The sequence below is a fragment of the Myotis myotis genome, unplaced genomic scaffold (genome assembly GCF_014108235.1).
Source record: "Myotis myotis isolate mMyoMyo1 unplaced genomic scaffold, mMyoMyo1.p scaffold_m19_p_4, whole genome shotgun sequence".
NCBI classification, from domain to species: domain Eukaryota; kingdom Metazoa; phylum Chordata; class Mammalia; order Chiroptera; family Vespertilionidae; genus Myotis; species Myotis myotis.
The window spans coordinates 121,666,009-121,685,448 of NW_023416346.1; the positions used below are offsets into that span (position 1 = coordinate 121,666,009).

At 43.2% G+C, this 19,440-nt stretch overlaps 1 protein-coding gene across 5 annotated transcripts in view; it reads left to right on the top strand.

Annotated features, from left to right (window-relative positions):
- SH3KBP1 (SH3 domain containing kinase binding protein 1) overlaps positions 1–19,440 on the top strand; it is a 332,666-nt gene that overhangs the window by 49,465 nt on the left and 263,761 nt on the right. For 4 of the 5 annotated variants that reach the window (XM_036304656.1, XM_036304652.1, XM_036304658.1 and 1 more), the window contains exon 2: positions 9,165–9,322. In XM_036304656.1, the coding sequence (XP_036160549.1) occupies positions 9,165–9,322 (158 nt within the window). Of the gene's footprint in view, positions 1–9,164; positions 9,323–19,440 lie in introns of those variants that run through there. The other variant, XM_036304655.1, reaches the window with a different exon arrangement.

The window sequence follows — 19,440 nt, forward strand, 5'->3', positions numbered from 1 at the left end:
CAGACATCATTTAGCCCTGCAGGAAGCCATTTCTGCCTCCTGCCCAGGGAGAGAGTTCAGGTGCAGTGACTCTCTGTTCACTGGGGTCTGTGTTCTGAGCTTATCTTCCTTGGAGAAGCTGATGTTCAGTTTCTAACAGACTCAGGCCTGAGGAATGACTCCCTTGCTGCCGGGAGCCGGTCCATCCTTGCTGTTTCAAGGGACCTGGCATATATGGCATATTGTTCTTAATATGTTTGCTCACCTTCTTGGCACTATGTGTTTTAACCAAGGTCTCCTCTCTGAGAAAGGTTGTTTCCCCAGGTAGGGATTTTCCCCTGAAGTTAGGGAGGGAATAAAACCTCTTAACTAAGTGCCAGGCGGGTAATTAATCACTTTAACTACGAACAATCATGCTTAAGCTACATAATCTTTACTCCTTGGAATGGAGATAAGAAACGCCCTAACCTTTGGAATAGAGATTGATAGGATTGGAATCAACTAGTATAAATACAGATGTAAGAAGTCAGAACTTAGAACACAGAACTTAGAATACAGAACCAGGAGAGACGGAACCTAGGCACAGAACCTACACAGAACATTCTCTAGAGACAGAAGAACTTCGCTGGAGAGAACATGGCAAAAGTTCCTGGACAGAAACTGGCCTCAGAACCTAGAGACAGAACCTAGCGAGAGAACATGGCAAAAGATCCTGGACTGAACCTGACTACAGAAATTGGCAAGAGAACCTGACTAGAACCTGGTGACTGAACCTGGCTGGAGAACCTGGACAGAACCTGGCTGGAGAACCTAGCAAGAGAACATGGACACAGAACCTGGCTGGAGATCCTAACCAGAACTTCGCTGGAGATCCAGACCAGAACTTGGCTGGAGATCCTGGCTAGAGATCCTGGCTAGGCTGCTGATCAACTGAACACTGTCTCCGTGTCCTTCCTTCTTCGCCGACTCCGTCCTCACCTATGGGGAACCCCTGGACCTGCTGGGGCTGGACCCCGGCATCTGGTCTGGTGCCATTTGGTATGTTTGTGAAGACACCAAAGGAAAACATGGTGTGACAGTCAGCTTTGTTGGACTTGAAGGTGCCTGCAGTACCTGTGTCCTGACCTGGGAAGCTCAGGTCCCCAAACCCTCAGGCCCAACATTACTGGGGAAGCATGGGATGTTGAGAACTGGGTGTTCTACAGACTTGTGTAGGAAAAAGTCTGTTTTTTTAAAAAGTTGATGCATGAATGTATCCACTAGGGTTCTCTGGTTGCAAGCAACAGAAATCAACTCTCCTTTAACTAAAATAAGGAAGAGGACTTCCTAGAAGGCTGTGGGCTGGTTTACAGGGTGGAAGGGAAAGCTGGAAGATCAGGTTGGGGGAAAGATGGCAACCACACAGCCCCAGGGATCAACACTTCTCCTGGGAGCCCTGTGGGGATATCTGCTGCAGACATTTCGCCTTTGTCATGTAGTCTTGTGTGCTGCTGTGAGATATAGTTGAGTTCTGTGCTAGCAGAGGGCAGGGCATGTTTATAGACAGTCCCAGCAGACTGTATCTCATGGGGCAGGGGACAGTCCCTCAAATGGTGCCCCTCCCTGAATGGGGAATGGTCTCTCTTTGGAACACAAACACAGACAACCACCTCAATAAGCAAATGTTGGCATATATTCTGAAATAGATATCACATAGAATTTTTATTTTAAAAAATCTATATTGATGTATAAAATCCTACCAATTTAAAATGTACAATTCAATGATTTTAGCATTGTGAAACTCTCACTATACTGTAATTTTAGAACATTTCCATCACCTCCTAAAGATCTCTAATATCCATTTATAGTCAGTCTCTGTCCCCACCCCACCCCTAGGTAACCACTAGGGGGGTATCTCTCTCTTTAGATTTGAATACAGGTTATTATGTGTTCCTGACTCGTGTAATTTTTTCTGGGTATTTTGGAAACTATGTTATATCTGAAAGAAAAAAAACACAATGACATGGAAATCTGTATCTCACTGGTCTCAGTTTTTCTTCCTTTTCATTTTAGATGTTCCCTTCTCTCACCTGGACTGCCATTTGGGAGAGCTTAGTCCTAGTTTTGACGCTACCATTGCTTAGCTCTCACTCTCTCTAAGCCTCATCCATGGAACTTTCCAGGCCCCAGTTCTTCATTTGTAAAATTTTAAAAAGGATTTGACAAGATGTTAACTAATGTTCTTTCTATCTTTCTCAGCAATCATGATCTTTCTTGGTGAAATCTTTTTTTGGCGAAAAATTCCTCCTGATTTTATATGCTGTCTTCAGAGGACTAGAACAAAACATTAACATTAGAAATTTATCCTTTAAAAATTCACAAAATGAAATAAGTGTAAAAGCAATTTGTATGCACCATTTATACTTATGAAATTTTTAAAGCTTCAAACTGTATTGTGAGGCTTGCAACATGATCTATACATATGTATGGACCGAGGAAATTAATCGGCAACTTTCATTCTCCTTCATGCTTTCCAGTTTATTCAAATATTTATGGAGCCAGACGTGATGCCAGGCAAGGGGGGTGGGATCCTGAAAAAGATATGAGCTTGTCCCAGATGGAGCTTACAGTCTGACTAGTCTGACTGGGTTGAGCCACCACAAACAGCACTGTGAGCCCTAGGAGAGAGGAAGTACTGCACAGAGGCAGGGAGGGGCCAGGTCACCCAACAGGGCCTCAGAACCACCATGAGAAGAGCTTGGCAGCTGGCTTAGCCAATCAACAGTTCAAAACCACCCATTTCACCTTTGTGGGGAGGAGACAGTCCAGCAAGTTTGAAGGTGGAGGTTGGAGGTCAGAGGTCATAGGTGGGGGTGGTTGAAGTGTTCTGCCTCTCAGAAGCAGATCTCTTATCTCCTCTGGCTCCCTCTCTGCACACACTGGTTAACTGTGGCTTTTGCATTGACAATACATGTAGCAAACTTGTGGAGGCTGGCTTCTGGCACAGCAAGCAGCTGGAGAGTGATATTTTTCTGAAAAAGATGCTCTTAAGTTTTATAATTTATGGTGTCTTTAAATATGGGATTTTGTTTACTGTTGCCCTAATTATACCTCTGATATATTCTGTTTAGCTTAATGTTTTAATTTTGTGCTCACTCCCAGAGGTAATTGCTCAAAGGGTACCATTAAAAAAATCGTAGGTAATGCTTTATCCTTGCCACAGATACCTGCAGCTTCCTGCAGCCAAGAAAATGGGTTTTGGGGACACAGACTTTCTCATGGGCTCTCTCAAAGATTTTGAGTGTGTTTGTGCAATGCAAGGCCTTGATCTCCTGTCTGCCAAGTATTATCCAGAACCATCTCAGTCCAATCCTATCTAATAAAAGAGAAACATGGTAATTAGCATATGACTGCTACCCTTCCCATTGGCTAATCAGGGTGATATGCAAATTAACTGCCAGTCAAGATGGCGGCCGGCAGCCAGGCAGCTGGAAGCGAACATGAGGCTTGCTTGCTTCAGTGACGGAGGACTCCAACGTTCCCCGCCTGCCGGCCTCTGAGCTGCAACTCTAAGCAACTATGTTACAAATATAGAAGCTAAACAAAACCCCAGCAACCTGCTTTAGTCGCCGGGCTTCAGCCAGCAGGATCGCAACATTGTTTCAAATACAGAAGGTAAACAAAGGCCAGAAACCTGCTTTCAGCAGCGGAGGCCTAAGAGCTGGAGTCAAGCCTCAGAGCTAAAGCTGGCCCAGAATTAAAAAAACAAAGAAAAACAGGAGCGGTTGGGAGCTTCAGTCACCCGCCAGCCTGAAAACAGCCCTCAGCCCCTCACCCAGACTGGCCAGGCACCCCAGTGGGGACCCCCACCCTGAAGGGTGTGTGACCAGCTGCGAACAGCCATCAGCCCCTCACCCAGGCTGGTCAGGCACCCCAATGGGGACCCCCACCCTGATCTGGGACACCCTTCAGGGCAAACCAGCTGGCCCCCACCCATGCACCAGGCCTCTATCCTATATAGTAAAAGGGTAATATGCCTCCCAGCACCGGGATCAGTGGAGCCAAGAGGCCTCCCGGCACCAGGATCAGCGTGACAGGGGGCAGCGCCCAAACCCCCTGATTGCCCTGTGGCTCTGTGTGTGACAGGGGGCGGGGCCACAACCTTCCTATTGGCTGTGCTCTGTTCATGACAGGGGAAGGCGCCCCAACCCCCTGATCGGCCCTGCCCTGTGGGTGATAGAGGGCGACGCCCCAACCGCCCCCCACGGGCCCTGCTCTGTGTGTAACGGGGTAGAGCCATAACCTCCCCATCGGCCCTGCCCTGAGTGTGACAGGGTGCGGCGCCCCAACCCCCTGATCCGCCCTGCTCTGTGTGTGACAGGGGGCAGTGCCCCAACTCCCCTATCGGCCCTGCTCTGTGAGTGACAGGGGGGAGCTCCCCAACCCCCTGATTGGCCCTGCTCTGTGCAAGACAGGGGGTGGCGCCACAACCTGCCCATCGACCCTGCCTTGAGTGTGACAGGGGGCGGTGTCCCAACCCCCCAATCAGCCCTACCCTGAGCGTGACTGAGGGTGGCAACGCAACCTCCTGATCCACCCTGCTGTGTGCATGACAGGAGCAGCACCCCAACTCCCCAATCAGCCCTGCTCTGAGCCCGACCAGGGGCTGCACCTAGGGATTGGGCCTGCCCTCTGCCACCCGGGAGCAGGCCTAAGCCAGCAGGTCATTATCTCCCGAGGGGTCCCAGACTGCGAGAGGGCACAGGCCGGGCTGAGGGACCCCCTCTTCCCCCCGAGTGCACAAATTTTTGTGCACCGGGCCTCTAGTAGAAATATAATACGGTATGGGATGACTTAGACTAATTGTAACTATAAACACCATCAAGCATTTGATATGTGAAAAGTTAATCTCCATTCCCTTCTCTTGCACACACATTCACACACCAAAAAGAAATAAAATACAGCCACATAAGTAATTTCAAATGTTTTAGTAGCCCCGTTCATAAAGTAAATAGAAACAAGTGAAATTCACTTGAATATTTAATCTGCACATGTAAAATATTATCATTTCAACATGCAATCAATATAAAAATTAATGAGATATTTTACATTCTCTCCCCCCGCCCCCCGCCAATATGTCTTTCAACTTGCTGTGTATTTTACAACACATCTTGATTTGGACTAGGCAAACTTCAAATACTTGATAGCCACATATAGTGGACAGCAAAGCCCCGAACCGGTTAGAAGCTTGCAAGGGATACAAAAAAGAGCCCTTAGGAGAGACGTAGCCTCATGATTTATGGGCTCTTAACAAAGCCATACGTAGGCTTCCTCCTCTTAGACAAAGCTGATATGCAAAAATTCATCTTGACAGGAAAGGTAAAGCAGGAAGTGATTATTCATGTTACAAAAGAATTAACCACAGGATCCTTTAAATAGCAAGCTCCCTTAGTGCACTGAAGAATCTGACTCAATTTGCAAAAATGTGATTGACACTTGGCATTTTAGTAGCATTTTTATTGGGCAGAGAACTATCTGCCATTATAAAATGCAAGTTGAGCAGTTGATTTATTAAAGCTTTATTGAGCACCTATTATATGTCATGGAGGCTCATAGGGGGCCATAACAGAACTAAGGATGATTCATACCCAGAAGGCATTTAGAGGCTCACTGGGAGCCTGAGAACCAGTTCAGCCATCACAATGTGGAATTGTCTCAATGCCAGGGGCCAGAGAAGCCTGGGGGTTGGAGGAGAGAGGAGGGTGATAAGAGGCAGCCAAGGCCCAGCTGGGGCCAGAAGGTGAGCAAGGTGCTCTTGATTACTTAAGTGTCAGGGAGTCTGAAGAAATAGAAAATCAGGAAAGACTGCTCAATAGGTTATTAGGAAGACTGGAAAATTAGGCAGCTGTGCTTTATCCTGGAGTTCCCAGTCCCTAATCCCCAGCCTCACTCATAGCAGGCATCAATTAAGGTGTGACCTTGGGTTTATGGGAAGAGGGAGAGTGAAGGAAGATCAGATGTATTCTCTCCCCTTTGCAACAAAAGGCAGCAGCTGTTTACTTCTTAGTGACCATCTTCTTAAAGTAGATTCGTTGTCCTCTTCCAGCTTTGCCTTGGCGAAGCCCACATACAGAATGGAGAAAATGAAACTTGCTGTTTAGGAAAGAAGAAGCAAGGTTGTGTCCTGGAAGTTGATGGGGTTCTGAGTCCTCCAATGTACACAGGATCCAAGTTCAGATTGAATCCTTGACTAGATTCCTCCTTAGCTGCCTTCCTGTCCTCCTTCTTCTCCCCCAGGCTGGTCCCACGTGCTGTTTCTCCACTTCCCAGGATTTTCTGTCCCCATCAGAAAAGCTATAAGCTTTCATCTCCAAGTGCTCAAATGGGGTCAGCTGTGGGGAGCCTAGGTCAGAGTTCTAAGCCCTTTCTTCCTTTATTTTTTGTCATTGCAGCTTTTTAAAAAAAATTCTTTATTGTTTAAAATATTACATATAATATTACATATGTCTCCTTTTTCCGCCATTGACCATTCCCTGGCCACCTCCACCCTCAAGCCCTTTCTTGTTTAAAAAAATAATACCTGTTATTAATAAAATAATTGACTGTCTCTACATATGAATTTATTTATAGATTATGTGCATATATTACTATACTAGCTGATTGAGAAAAGCCCAAAAGAAGCTTCTAAATATTTATTATTAGGTTTAGTGACCTTTTGGAAAACCTAAGATTGAGTATGCATATCTTTCAACATTGGTGAAAAAGTGAAGACATTTGTCTTGATGGTTCAGGTACATAGTTTTAAATATCTTGCTAATCTCAATACTTTGCTATTCTACTTAGGTAACTTACACCTGTATCAAGGGTGGAAAAAAACCCATATTACAAATTGTATTGATAATTTAGAGTTTTTGATGATCTCCCTGTCAGATCTGATTGGTTGTCCTTGTGTTCACCTCCCAAAATGGCTGCCATTTTCTTGTCTGTTTGGTCACGTGTTGAGTCTTTTCTACAGTCTCTACTTTCTTTTTACAGATCTTTTCAAGCCTCTCATCCATTAGTGAGAGTGATTTTAGTTAAAAGGGGTAATAGCCACAAAGGGACTTTATCAAGAGGCCTCACAATCCTGCAGGGTACCCTGTGGAGCTAAAAGCTGGCGCTGGCAGCCATCCTTGTCGAGGAGCACCACTGTCTCTCAGGCTGCTCACTGCCCTTGGAACATGCTCGACTGCCTGACCTAAAGGCTGGATGAAGGAGCCAGTGTAATTGTGCAAATTGAATATTAGAGAAGTTGTGTTTTTCTTTTTTTGAAATTAAAATGAATAGATGTTCTAATGTGTTGTTGTTTTTTTCATCGTGTCAATTCATCCCTATAGTGAATGCATCCCACTTTTGAGAGCACTGGCTCAGCAAATAAGCTTTACTGAGCTTTGGGTTCTTTAATGGGAAGATGGGCATCACAATATTGTGAGGATTAAATGAGATAATGCAGGAAAAGTGTCTGTTCCATAAATAGCACTTACTTAGTTCTGTAATCTTAGTTCTGATGCCAAAACTTCAGTAGATCCATGTCTAGGTAATTTTAAAAAGGCTGTTTTTTTTTTTTTTAACTGATCTGGTTAAATTGTTCTTATGGCTCCTTTTAACTGTTGGGGAGCAGAGCATGGCACAAGGAAATTGGAGTGTTTCTGCCTTTGCACTTGTCATGTTGATCTGGAAAGGTTGCCTTGTTTATGCTCTTTTACTCCTCCTTTCTGTTGATAAGCGATGAGAGTGAGTCACAAGTCAACTTGGTCCTGGGCAGATTGATGACAGCAGAGTTGGCCAGCTAATTGTAGAATGAAAAAATAATCTAGGGAAGGAAATTCCACTTTTACCTGCTTATAAACTGTCTGGATTAGCTGACATTATGAGTGGACAGATGAGCACACTAGTCTGGATGGGGAGGGTCTTCTGATCCAGAAGCAGTTTGGGAATTTATCCCTAATGTAGATGCAAAGCCCCTTTGGTAGGGGGGCCACTTACCTACCAAGATTTTCCCTGAAAAAACTACCCCAATTAATTGAATTTGTAGAAGTTGTTTGTGCTTTTTTGTCTCCTATTGAAGAAATCTTTGCTAAACCCAAGATCACTGAGATTTTCTACTATGCTTTTGTATAAAAATTTTACAGTTTTAGTTCTTACATTTAGGTCTGCAGTCCATTTTGAGTTCATTTTTGTATATGTGCTTCCTATGGAACTTATTTAACTTTCCCTTTTTCACTATTTTACTGTTATTCTAAGTTGCTGATTCATCACTTGGAGTTTTACCTAATTTTTCCTTCGCTTGTATTCATTCACTCTCTCTTCTTTCATTCATTCATTCATTCATTCATTCATCCATTCATTCATATTAAGCTGCAAATAAAAAGGACAGGGGACTGATAGAGATGGGTGGGAGGTGAGGCCCAAAGTCTAGATAATTTGTATAATCCATCTGTGGAAAAATTAACCAGTCTCTGGATTGGTTAGCTCTGCTAATTTGCATTGGTGCTTTGTCAACAAGATGACCCATCTGTATCATCCATTGCTTCCACCTTTTACCAATTATAAAAACTCACCATCAACTCGGAGAACAATTTAAAGTGGTATTACTGGCCGGGAAGCCATCTGTTGAAAGGGCAGTTGTGGCTGCAACTGTTAGCTGTCTGAAACATTATTTTGGCCAGCATGGCTTCTGTATTAGCTGAGAGATGGGCATCACCTCTGTAGAGTGGAAACTGTGATTGCCTACAGTTTGCACAACCTTAGCCTTGGAGAGGGAGGAGGCACCCAAGAACCAAACTCACACCTGTTATCTGCTATCTTCACACTTGAGGAAAAAATGCTGGACTCCCTCTTTGGGGGGGGGGCTTGCAAATGTCGTTGGCCTTCTGTCATTGTGCAGTTTCCCCTCTGAAGCCCCTGCTGGTCCTGAGACTTGCTGGCCACTCAGCCTGTGCCTGACCACAGACCAACACTTTGTGGTTTCTGTGCTACAGGGTTTAGCAAAGATTTCTTCAACCAAAATCAGCTCACTGTGTGTGGCCCTGTTATTTTAATTATTGGTAGAGGGGAAATCCCTTTAATGTAACTTTACTGACCTTCCAGGACTGCTGAGCCTCAGACTTCTCCAACACCCCATCTAAGCTGTTCTCTCTTTTTTTGTCCCTTTTCCTTTCTTTCAGTGGAGGCCATAGTGGAGTTTGACTACCAGGCCCAGCACGACGATGAGCTGACTATCAGCGTGGGTGAGATCATCACCAACATCAGGAAGGAAGATGGAGGCTGGTGGGAGGGACAGATCAATGGCAGGAGAGGTTTGTTCCCTGACAACTTTGTAAGAGTGAGTACAAAGCGAAACCCTTTTCCTGTCTGCTGTGTGGGCTCTACTGACCAAAGCTGTGGGCTGAGGAAGAATTTCCTGGGCTCTTAGAGGACAACTTGGGAGCTGGACCTCTTGTGTGCTATTAAGAAGAGCACATATAGCTTTGCCTAGATAGCTAGAAATACCTGTTTTGAAATCACTTTCTGAAGGCCCAGAATGTTCTTTTTCAAAATGGTGTGTCACTTAGAAAATGCTAGAAAAATAGAAAGCTTTTAAACTGTTTCATTTATGTACTTGTTTATTTGCTTTGATGGTTTAAAGCAGTGATTTTCAACCGGTGTGCTGCAAGAATTTTTAAAACATGCAATACCTGACTATTTAGTCAGGGGCACTGACTGACCTCTTTTCCTTTAGGCTGTCAAATAAAAAATATGACACAGCTGTCTGGTGTGAATGAATGAAAATTATACCAATTTTTTTTGTCAGCAAAAAAATTATATATTTTTTGGTGTGCCACAGAATTTTAGTAATTAGTTTATATGTGTCATGAGACAAAAAATGTTGAAAATTGCTGATTTAAAGGGATTTTACCCTTTTCCATTCCATTAAAAATGGGGTGAAACTAGTTTTGACTACTTAAGTAGCAATCAAATGAAATGCAGAATTCCAGTTATACTATGTTTTTCCACCTTTGTATTCATGTTGCTTTTTTGAAAGGAGCAATATTATTTTCCTTTCTCTCATTATGGCCATGCAGCATTGAATAACATCTATTTTTTCAGTAAGATTTTGAAAATTTGCCCTTTGCCAAAGTCATCTAGCGGTAATTACAAAACTGTAGCTCATTCATGTTAAGAACTCTAAAAAAACAAAACACGGAACAAACAAAACAAAAACAGACTCATAGAAACAGAGACCAAAGGGGTGGTTACCAGAGGAGAGGGAGGAGCTGGGGGGCTGGGTGAAAAAGGTGAAGGTAATCGATGAGACTGTGATAAATTTGCATGGTGACAGATGATTACTAGAATGTGTGGTGATCACATTGTTAGGTATAAAGATGTCAAATCACTATATTGTACACTTGGAACTAATATAACTAATATTGTATACCAATTGTACTTAAATAACAAAATCCTAAAAAAAGAAATGGTATACTGCACAGTTGTAAAAGTTGAAATTGAGCAAAAAAGGGACCTGGAGGCTGGCTGTTCCCATAAACTTCCATGTAACAGTGGAGAACACCGGGAATGTTCTCAGCGGGAAGGGCTGTGTGCAGATATCCCCAGGGCTCCTGATGTAGTTTCGGTGATAGCAGACATTGCTTCAGACCTGAGGCTGTGGGGGCAGGTGGGAGGGGAATGTGGGTCTAGAGATGCCGGTGTTCCCCTCAAAGAGCCTGGAGGGCTATATGGGACGGTTTTATGGAAAGTGGTCGTTGAGTGAAAAAACAGTGATGTGACCCAAGCTTCCAACCCCTGGGTCCTCTCCCTGTCTAGAGCAAATAGGAACCCAGTTTAATCTTCAGGATCTTGCCTTAGTGTGATCCTGCTAACATTTCTTCCTCTTCCTCCTCCTCCTTTTTTTCTTCCTTCTTCCTTCTTTGAGTTTTGTTGGTAACGTGCTGATAAATATTGCTTTCCGTTAACAGTTATGGAAATATAAACAGTTTTTTTCTTGGACTACAGCTTAACCAAGCAGCTCTCTCCCATTTTAAGAGTAGGAAAGTATTACATTTGGGCCACCATAGATTGACTGCTGTTGTGTAAACAGGGGTGAATTCTTTTGCCCTTTCAAACAAAAACTCCAATTTGGGGACAAGGACTGTCTTGAAGGTGAGCCAAATTCTAGGAGGGTTTTTCCTAGATCAAAGGGGCAAAGTTTGGGGTAAAGACAAAGGAGGAAGAATGACAATGGAGGACCATGGGAAAGAGAAAGGATGTGCCACCCAGCACAACCAAGGGTGATCCCGAGTGGGGGTTGGGGGGGTGAAAGGATTAAGGAAAGACAGACAAGAGAATAATAGCTGGGTCTCAATGGGAGCTGCCTCCCTGATGAGGAGACAACGATAGTGCCCACAAGCCGTGTCTTTATTTTATAGCAGATGTCAGGAGGCAAAGTAGGGGCGTGATCAAGTTGTTTACAGCATTCTCGTGAGTTTCAACCTCACTTAACTACATGCACCCGAACTCTATCACAAGGCACGTGGGGCTACGTGTTCGGACCATAGGTTCAAGCTTACAACCATAGCCGTCGGCTATGATTGTGCTGGGAGGGCCCTGCCCTCCAGCTGGGACTTGCACGTGGCAATGAGAGGACCCTGTCCTTTCATTAGTCCGAGGCTTGAACCTGGCCAAAACACTGCAACCGCGCCCCACAAAAGGAGGATCTGGGAAAAAGAGAAGAAGACTCTGAGAAAGAGGGGAGGAGGACCATGGGAAAGAGAGAGGAGGACTCTAGGAAGGAGAACTTTATTCAGGGCTTAAGACGAGTATACCTGCTATAAGCATTTGTGCAGGGCAGTGAGCACCAGGGCAGGGCAGCTCAGGAAGAGCCGGGCAGGCTTGCTCGTGGAGCACTAGGGAACAGAAAGGCTCCTTGCTGTCAAAGTGGGGCCTCTCTCCACCCTTCTCCCCCTTCTTGGCCTCAGGCCACCTCAGTGGGCTGCTTCCCCATTGCTTCCTTGGGCTTTGGTTAAAGAGAGGCTGGTGGGAAATGGCAGGGAGGGAGGGAGGGAGGCTAGCCAGGACAGGGGTTATTGTTCTGGATCCTTGCCCTGGAGTTCCTTTGGTCTGGCTGTGTCCCTTGGCCAGACAGTAGATGCTTCCATCAATCCCCCTTCCTCCACATTCCTTTTTTCTCATCCCTGCAGGCATGGGCAGCCCTTGTTTCTAGCTCTGGCTTCTGCCTTGGAGTTTCTCTGCATCTCATCCACTTTATAAAAGTCTCTTTATTAATCCCGCCTCAGGTTACCTAATTCAAGCGTACCTTCTGTTGCCTTGTTTGAGCCTGACTATCCCATCAGGCCACTCTGAGGATTAAAGGAGACAGTGTGTGGCTGGCCACTTACTGTGTGTGCCCTCTCCCCTCTCCTCTGGCCCAAGTGCCCTGCTGTTGCCGAATCACTTGTCATCTCACCTAGGCTAGAGCACTTCCAGTGAAGGAAAGTCATGCACTTTGGAGATGCTTGTTCTTCCCAGGCCACAAAGGGTGTGGCAGGAATGGCTGGAGCTGTACCTCTTTATGGCTGTCACATTTGGCAGAAAAAGAAACTTCTATTCTTTCAGATGGCTGAGTCTATCTGCAAATCTTCACCCACTGGGAATGTTTTAGGCCTATTATTGAAAATCTAGTAGGTGGATGCAGTGGAATGTAACAATAATGAAAACTGCTGGGGAGAATTCTAGAAGCTGAAAATACATCTTTAAGTAATAATCGTATTGGCATAAGTTCACCGTTTTGAAAGTGGTTTACACATGCTTTATTTAGCTAAGAATAATTTGTCCCAAATTGAGTCAGGTAATCTTGTGGAATCTTGCTTATTTGTGTGCCTGTATGCCATTGTTACCACTGTCAGAGAGCTTACCTTAAGTGTTTTCTTGATTCATTTATTGGATCCTTAGTCAGTGTCTACTCTCAACTCTGTATTGTCTCAATTTCTCAAAAGAGAAATACTAGCCATTCTGACATCCCCAGGATTAAGAAGATGCCTGGGCTTAAGTAGCTCTCGGGCTGAGATTTGTTGGCACACATAAATATACCCAACTAGGCCTCATGGTCTTTTAGGGTTGTCCCTCTTTTTCTTTTATCTAGTTAGTTCTTATTTAATTTATTTACTGTACATGTGGAAGAAGAATCTTTTAAAATCCCACTTCCCTTCTCTCTACCTCACCCCCCACCCACTTCTTTAAGAATACATTTTTCTTTCTCCCTTCTCTTTTAAAAAATTATTCATTTTTCAGGTGAAATTTACATAGAGTAAAATGCTAAAGTCATAATTGTACAGCTTGATTATTTTACCCTAAGTGTGTACCTCTGTAACCATCATCCAGATCAGTGCTATTTCTCTCTCTCCATAAAGTTCCATCATGCCTGTTCCCAGTCATTCCCCTTCCCATTGGTAATCCATCATCATAGATTAGTTTTGCCTGTACTTGAACTTCATATAAATGGAATAATGCAATATGCACTCTTTTATATCTGACTTCTTTTACACAACAAAATGTGGTTGTGTATATCAGCGCTTGGTTCTTGCTGTATAGATCCCATTTTATGAGTATGCCACAATTTAACTATCCTCCTGTTGATGCATATTTTGGTTGTTTCCAGTTTGGTTATTTTATGAATATAGGCTTTGAACATTCTTGTAGAAGTCTTCTTATGGACAAAGGCACTGTTTACACATGAAAGTGGAATTGCTGCCCTCACTCACTTTCAGTGTATGTTTTCTTTGTCTAAAGCTGTGGCCTCTATGGATGGGGGGAGGTGTCACACCTGTGCTGGAGCCTCATTTGTGCCATACTATTTGACTGAGCTAATCAGCCTGAACCTGCTTATCTTCACGTGGCTGCCCTATGAGTATGACTATTAGGGGTGAGAGGGTCCTGTAGCAGAGACCTTAGTCTCCCAGGCACCATTTGAGTGTCGGGCCCAGGAACTATCAAAGACTCATTCTAAAATCGTTAAGAACACACAGGTAGAGAGAGCATGTGTCAAAATTTTACTGAGCTCATTTAATGAGAGAACTAGCAGAATAACAAAACTGATTCAGTGAGGATATATGAAACTGATTAAGATGGCAGTGGAAAAAGGAATGTTCAAAGAAGATTGCTAAGTTAGATTCCAAGTGGTTTCATGTCTTAGAGGACAATGAAATCTTAACTTCCGGGGTTATCATTTCTACCAGAAGAGAAGAAGAAGAAGAAAAAAGAAAGCCACATACCTTGTTGTTTTCCTGTGCGTTATCCTCTGACTTTTAAAAACAAATTTTTTAATCCTTATCTGAGGATATGTTTTTGTTTGCTTGTTTTATTGATTTTAGAGAGAAAAAGGAAGGGAGAAGGAGATATATATCTGAGAAACATTGATTGGTTGCCTCCTATACATGCTCTTACCAGGGATCAAACCCACAGTCTGGGTATGTGCCCTGACTGGAATCAAACCGGTGACCTTTTGATGCCAGGGATGATGCTCGAACCAACTGAGCCACACAGGCCAGGACTATCCTCTGACTTTTATGGGGCTATAAAATGCCCTAATCAAGTGTTATGTAAATCAAGTTACGTTTCCAGAGAAAATCAGATGGGCCCTGTGGGGAGCTTATTCGAAAATGCATCAGAATGAGATTGAAAGGTCACATGAGCATCATTTTTTGTCTAATTTCCAAATCTTGGATATTTTTTTCTGAACAGACTGCAATGTACATAATATGGGGTCCAGAACTAGGAGGTGCTAGGATGAAATCCTCATTTACTTTAACAAAACATGGCTCCCCTTCTGGCACCTGAAACTGCCACATAAAATGGAAAGACATAAAATGGAAAGACAGCTGCAGGCAGATGTGGGCTCTTTCTTAAGGGTTCACTTGCCCAGTGTGGGATTGAATTGCTGGTGTCTTCCTTTCAAAATTTTATCCTCACACCCAGACAACAGAGTATTTTAGTCCTGTAAAAGATTGATAAGCAGCCTTTTTCTAGGTTCTGACATGTATCCACAGATACACATTTTTAAATGGCCAGCCAAAGAAATTTAAAAAAGAAAACAAGTCTTAAAAAAAAAGAGTCTTGAAACTATAGCTTGGGCTGGTGTGTGTGTGTGTGTGTGTGTGTGTGTGTGTGTGTGTGTGTGTGTGTGTGTGTCTGCTTTGGGAGGAGCCTTTGGTGAAGTGCAGCAGAGGGACACAGGCCCTGGACATCTTGTCGCTCACAAATAGGCGTGTAGAAAAGCAGGAAGCTGCGGTAAGGGTTAAAAGAATGTGCTTATTGATCTTTCAGTTGATCTGACAGTGACTGTGAGGAAGTGAGCTGTGCTCCCTGCCTGTGCTGTGTGTCTTAGGTAAAATTATTGCACATTTTACACAGGTCTCCCTGAAGACTGAGGTGGGCTTACTTGGAGCATGCGCATCTTATGCTGAGCACAACAATTTTCAGCTTGGCTTCCCATTGCCTCAGCTTTCATTTGTTTGAGATCTCTCTGGCATATCCAGAGCCTTTTTGTACCTGTGAAAAGTGGTTGGTGAGTGTGGTTGTTGTTTTATAATCAGTGAGGTGAAAGGTCAGGATTTTGCATACATGTAGCGCTCTGAGATAAAGCTCACAGTTACTTTGCTGTTCATGATATAAGAAAGAGTCACAAATTTACTTCAACAAGTGGGCATAAAGTAGAGATTTCCAAGTTGCTATTCTATATTCAGAGACCCTGAGTGAATCTCTTGGGTCAAAGTTCAATTTAAAAAAATTCAGCCCCAAAGGCCATTTATTTTTTGAGTTATATAGAAGATTGTTTTCAAAATACTCATCTCTTCTGAAAAGATAGCAGGAGTTTTTCCAGGTGTGTTATATAATATAACATGTGGAGCTTCCTCTGGCTCACAACACTTAGTGGTGATGTGGTAGGATGTGCGGTGTCTGCTAGACTCGATGAGACAGCTCTTACTGCGTGTCAGCTATGTGCTAGGCACCAGGGGCTGTGAGCACAAATGAGATACATTAAATGCAATGTTGGATTGTTGCAAACAGAACTTCTTCCATGGGATGACCGTTTTAGCTCTGTGACCTGGCCTTTGGTCATTTTGTACTCTGGAGAGCATGCATTAGACATTGTTCTACAAAGATGTTCCTGATTAAAATGCCACTTGAGAGGTTTCAGTTGGATTTATCAGGCAGCTGTGTTAGAATATGCTAATGAGCCTACAGTGATCTTTTGGTCCTGATTGCTGTATTACTTCATGGACTAACAATGGCTACATTGTATTCCAGGCTTACTGGCTGCCTGGTCTTGTGTGTATGATCTGTGTGTGTGTCTGCCTGTGTACAATGACTGAAATGATTGAGCACTTACTGTGTACCAGGCAGGAAGAAGGCTAAGACCTTCATATGCTTCATCTCATTAAATCCTTATCCAGTGGCTTTCAGCCTTCCTAATGCTGTGACCCTTTAATACAGTTCCTCATGTTGTGCTGACCCCCAATTTCACTGTTACAAATTGAACATAATTAAAGCATAGTGATTCATCACAAAAACAATATGTAATTATATATGTGTTTTCTGATGGTCTTAGGCGACCCCTGTGAAAGGGTCATTCGACCCCCCCAAGGGGTCGCGACCCACAGGTGAGAACCGCTGCCTTATACCCTCAATGGCAAAGGTACTGTTTTAATTGTGCCCATTTTTTTCAGAAGAGGTAACTAAGGCATCTTAAGGTAAAGACTCACTCGTGATCACACAAGGTAGTGAGGAGAAGAGAGAGCATTGGAAGCAGGCAGCCTGATCTCTAGCAGGCAGCATTATTGGGGTGTTCATATTGCCCTGAGGGGATTAATTCCCTCACCATTATTGCCTGCTGCACTGTACTTCCCTGAGTGCCCAATCAGGATTTTGTATACTTGTGCTACTCTGAGATAAGCTCACCATTACTTCACTATTCGTGATTTAAGAAGGAATCACTAGTTAACCTCAACCAGTGCCATAAAATAGAGATTTCCAGGTTGCTCTTCTATATTAGGAACATGTTTGTTAACCATGATTCTGAATTTTGAAGGATTCTCTTCAGAAATTAGCTATTTTAACTCAAAAGAGTAGCCATTGCCTGAATTTATGGGCTTCTGCTTTTTTTTTCTACAAATTCCGAAAGTAAGGTAATTTGGGGAAATATTTCATTTTACTAATTTGTAAGGAAACTTGTTATTTTGTACAGGATATGGTTTTGAGAAGGAGACTGTCTTTTCTACCAGTGGTAAATAATCCAGATGTTTGACTAACCACTTGTTCCCTATCCATGGGACCTGTGAAAGCAACCAATTCCAGCTCAAATTATTATTTTTTTAAGAGAGAGAGTATTTATTATTATAGTCAAGTAAATTGCAAAGCAATGTTAATCAAACACACATTTCATGATTTGTATTACCCTTATTTCATAGCATGGTTAATTAGGCACACATGCAAAACAGCTCAGTAAGAGGACTATTACTAGTATCAGTTTTTTAAAATATATTTTTTATTGTTGATAGTATTACAGATATCTCCCATTCCCCCCTCCCCCCTCCTCCCAGCCCCTACCCACCCCTCCAGGTCTTCACTACCCTATTGCCCATGGTTTATGCATATAAGTATATAAGTTCTTTGGTTTATCTCTTCTCGTCCCCACAGCCCCACATTGAGGTATGTCAGTCTGTTCCATGCCTCCATGCTTTGGGTCTTATTTTGTTGGTCAATTCATTTTCAAATTATTCTTTACACTTTAAATATATAGTTTTTTTTTATTAAGAAAACAAAATTATAAAACTAATAACTGAAACCTGCTAGAAGCTGTTGTGAGAAATGTTACTCCAAGTAGGGTCTGGAGTAATTAAGAACAAATATGTCACCAGTAAGAACCCACACCATTTGGCAGATTCCTAGGCTTTATCATTGTGGTGGTGTAGGAAGCTTGTGAGGAGATGTCTTGTGACTCAGGGAGAACAGTCCTCTGACACAGTTGATCTTGGCAATTATGCATAATAGAATCTTATTTTCTTAATGACAGGATTATGGAGTCTGGGCTTAGAAAGGAACTTTGAAATCATGTGTTTCAACACCCCCCCCCCCCGCTTTCTAGAAGATCTAAACCATCTAGCATATTACTGTGATCATTACTGGATAGTTAAACTTGGGAAGTGTGGGGGTCCCACAGGGGATTCCATGCCAGTGAGTCTCCAGCCTGGCCCTGCTCCAGGCATACTGCACAGTCAGGAGTTTGGAGTGGGGCCAGGAGTTGGGATAGGGGCCTTAGGATATTTGTGAAAGTTCAGGTGATGTCACTGCTTAACAATGGTTCTGATAGGTGCCTAAGCCTTTTAAATGGAATATCTTTTCTCAAGCATGTGGATTGGTAGCCTGTGACCTGTAGTTCTACATTTGAAAATATTATAATGTTAGTTCTAAAGTGTGTGTGTGTGTGTGTGTGTGTGTGTGTGTGTGTGTGTGTAACCATGCTGGAAATTATAAAAATATGTTCACTACAGATTCATAAATAATATAGCAATATATAAACAATGCTCACTTTTAAGCCATTAGAATTAATATATTCTAATTTCAGGAACTCCATCCTGCCCTCTACCTAGTGATAGTGAGGTGGGAAGAATTTCTAGGAATGGTGCCCAAGATTCCACTCCCCAACTCCCAGGAACTGTGATTGCGATGAGCTCTTACTCCAGTAATTAATTGTGTTATGTTATGTGGCGCAGTTGAGTTTTAAAAAGGGGGGTATCCGGGTGAGTCTAATCTTATTACATGAGCCCTTAAAAACAGACATTTATCTGGCTAGTGGTAGAACAGAAAGTCAGAGAGATTCAAGGCTTAAGGAGGACTGGGTGCTTTGAAGATGGAGGGAGTCATGTGAGAAGGAATACGACAATTTTATTGGAGCAGAGAGCAGAACTTGGCTCACAGCCAATAAGGAAATGGAGACCTCAGACCTACTGCTACAAAGAATTGAATTCTGCCAATAACCTGAGTGAGCTTGGAAGTGACTTATTCTCCCAAGCCTCTAGGTGAGAGTTCAGCCCGATTGATATTTTAATATCAGCCTTATAAAACCCTAAGCAGAGAATCCACTTGAGCCTACCTGAACTTCTGACCTACAGAACTGTGAGATAATAAATGGATGTTGTTTTAAGCCATTAAGAATGTGGCTTAAAATAAAGATAACAAATGGCCTGGGGCAATGCTCTCCTCCCCTACTGGAGAAGAGTGGAGAATCTGGAATTTTGTATTCTACTTGATGGCATCAGATGACTCATGGTAGCATTTTCCTCATCTTCTGTCATGTTGTCAGTGGTGACCAAATGTGGTGTCTGGACTTCCACCTGTCTGCTCCTAGCTCAGCAGTAGTCAATGGCCCCCAACATCTGCCTCACTAGAGACTGGGTAAGAACTTGAGAG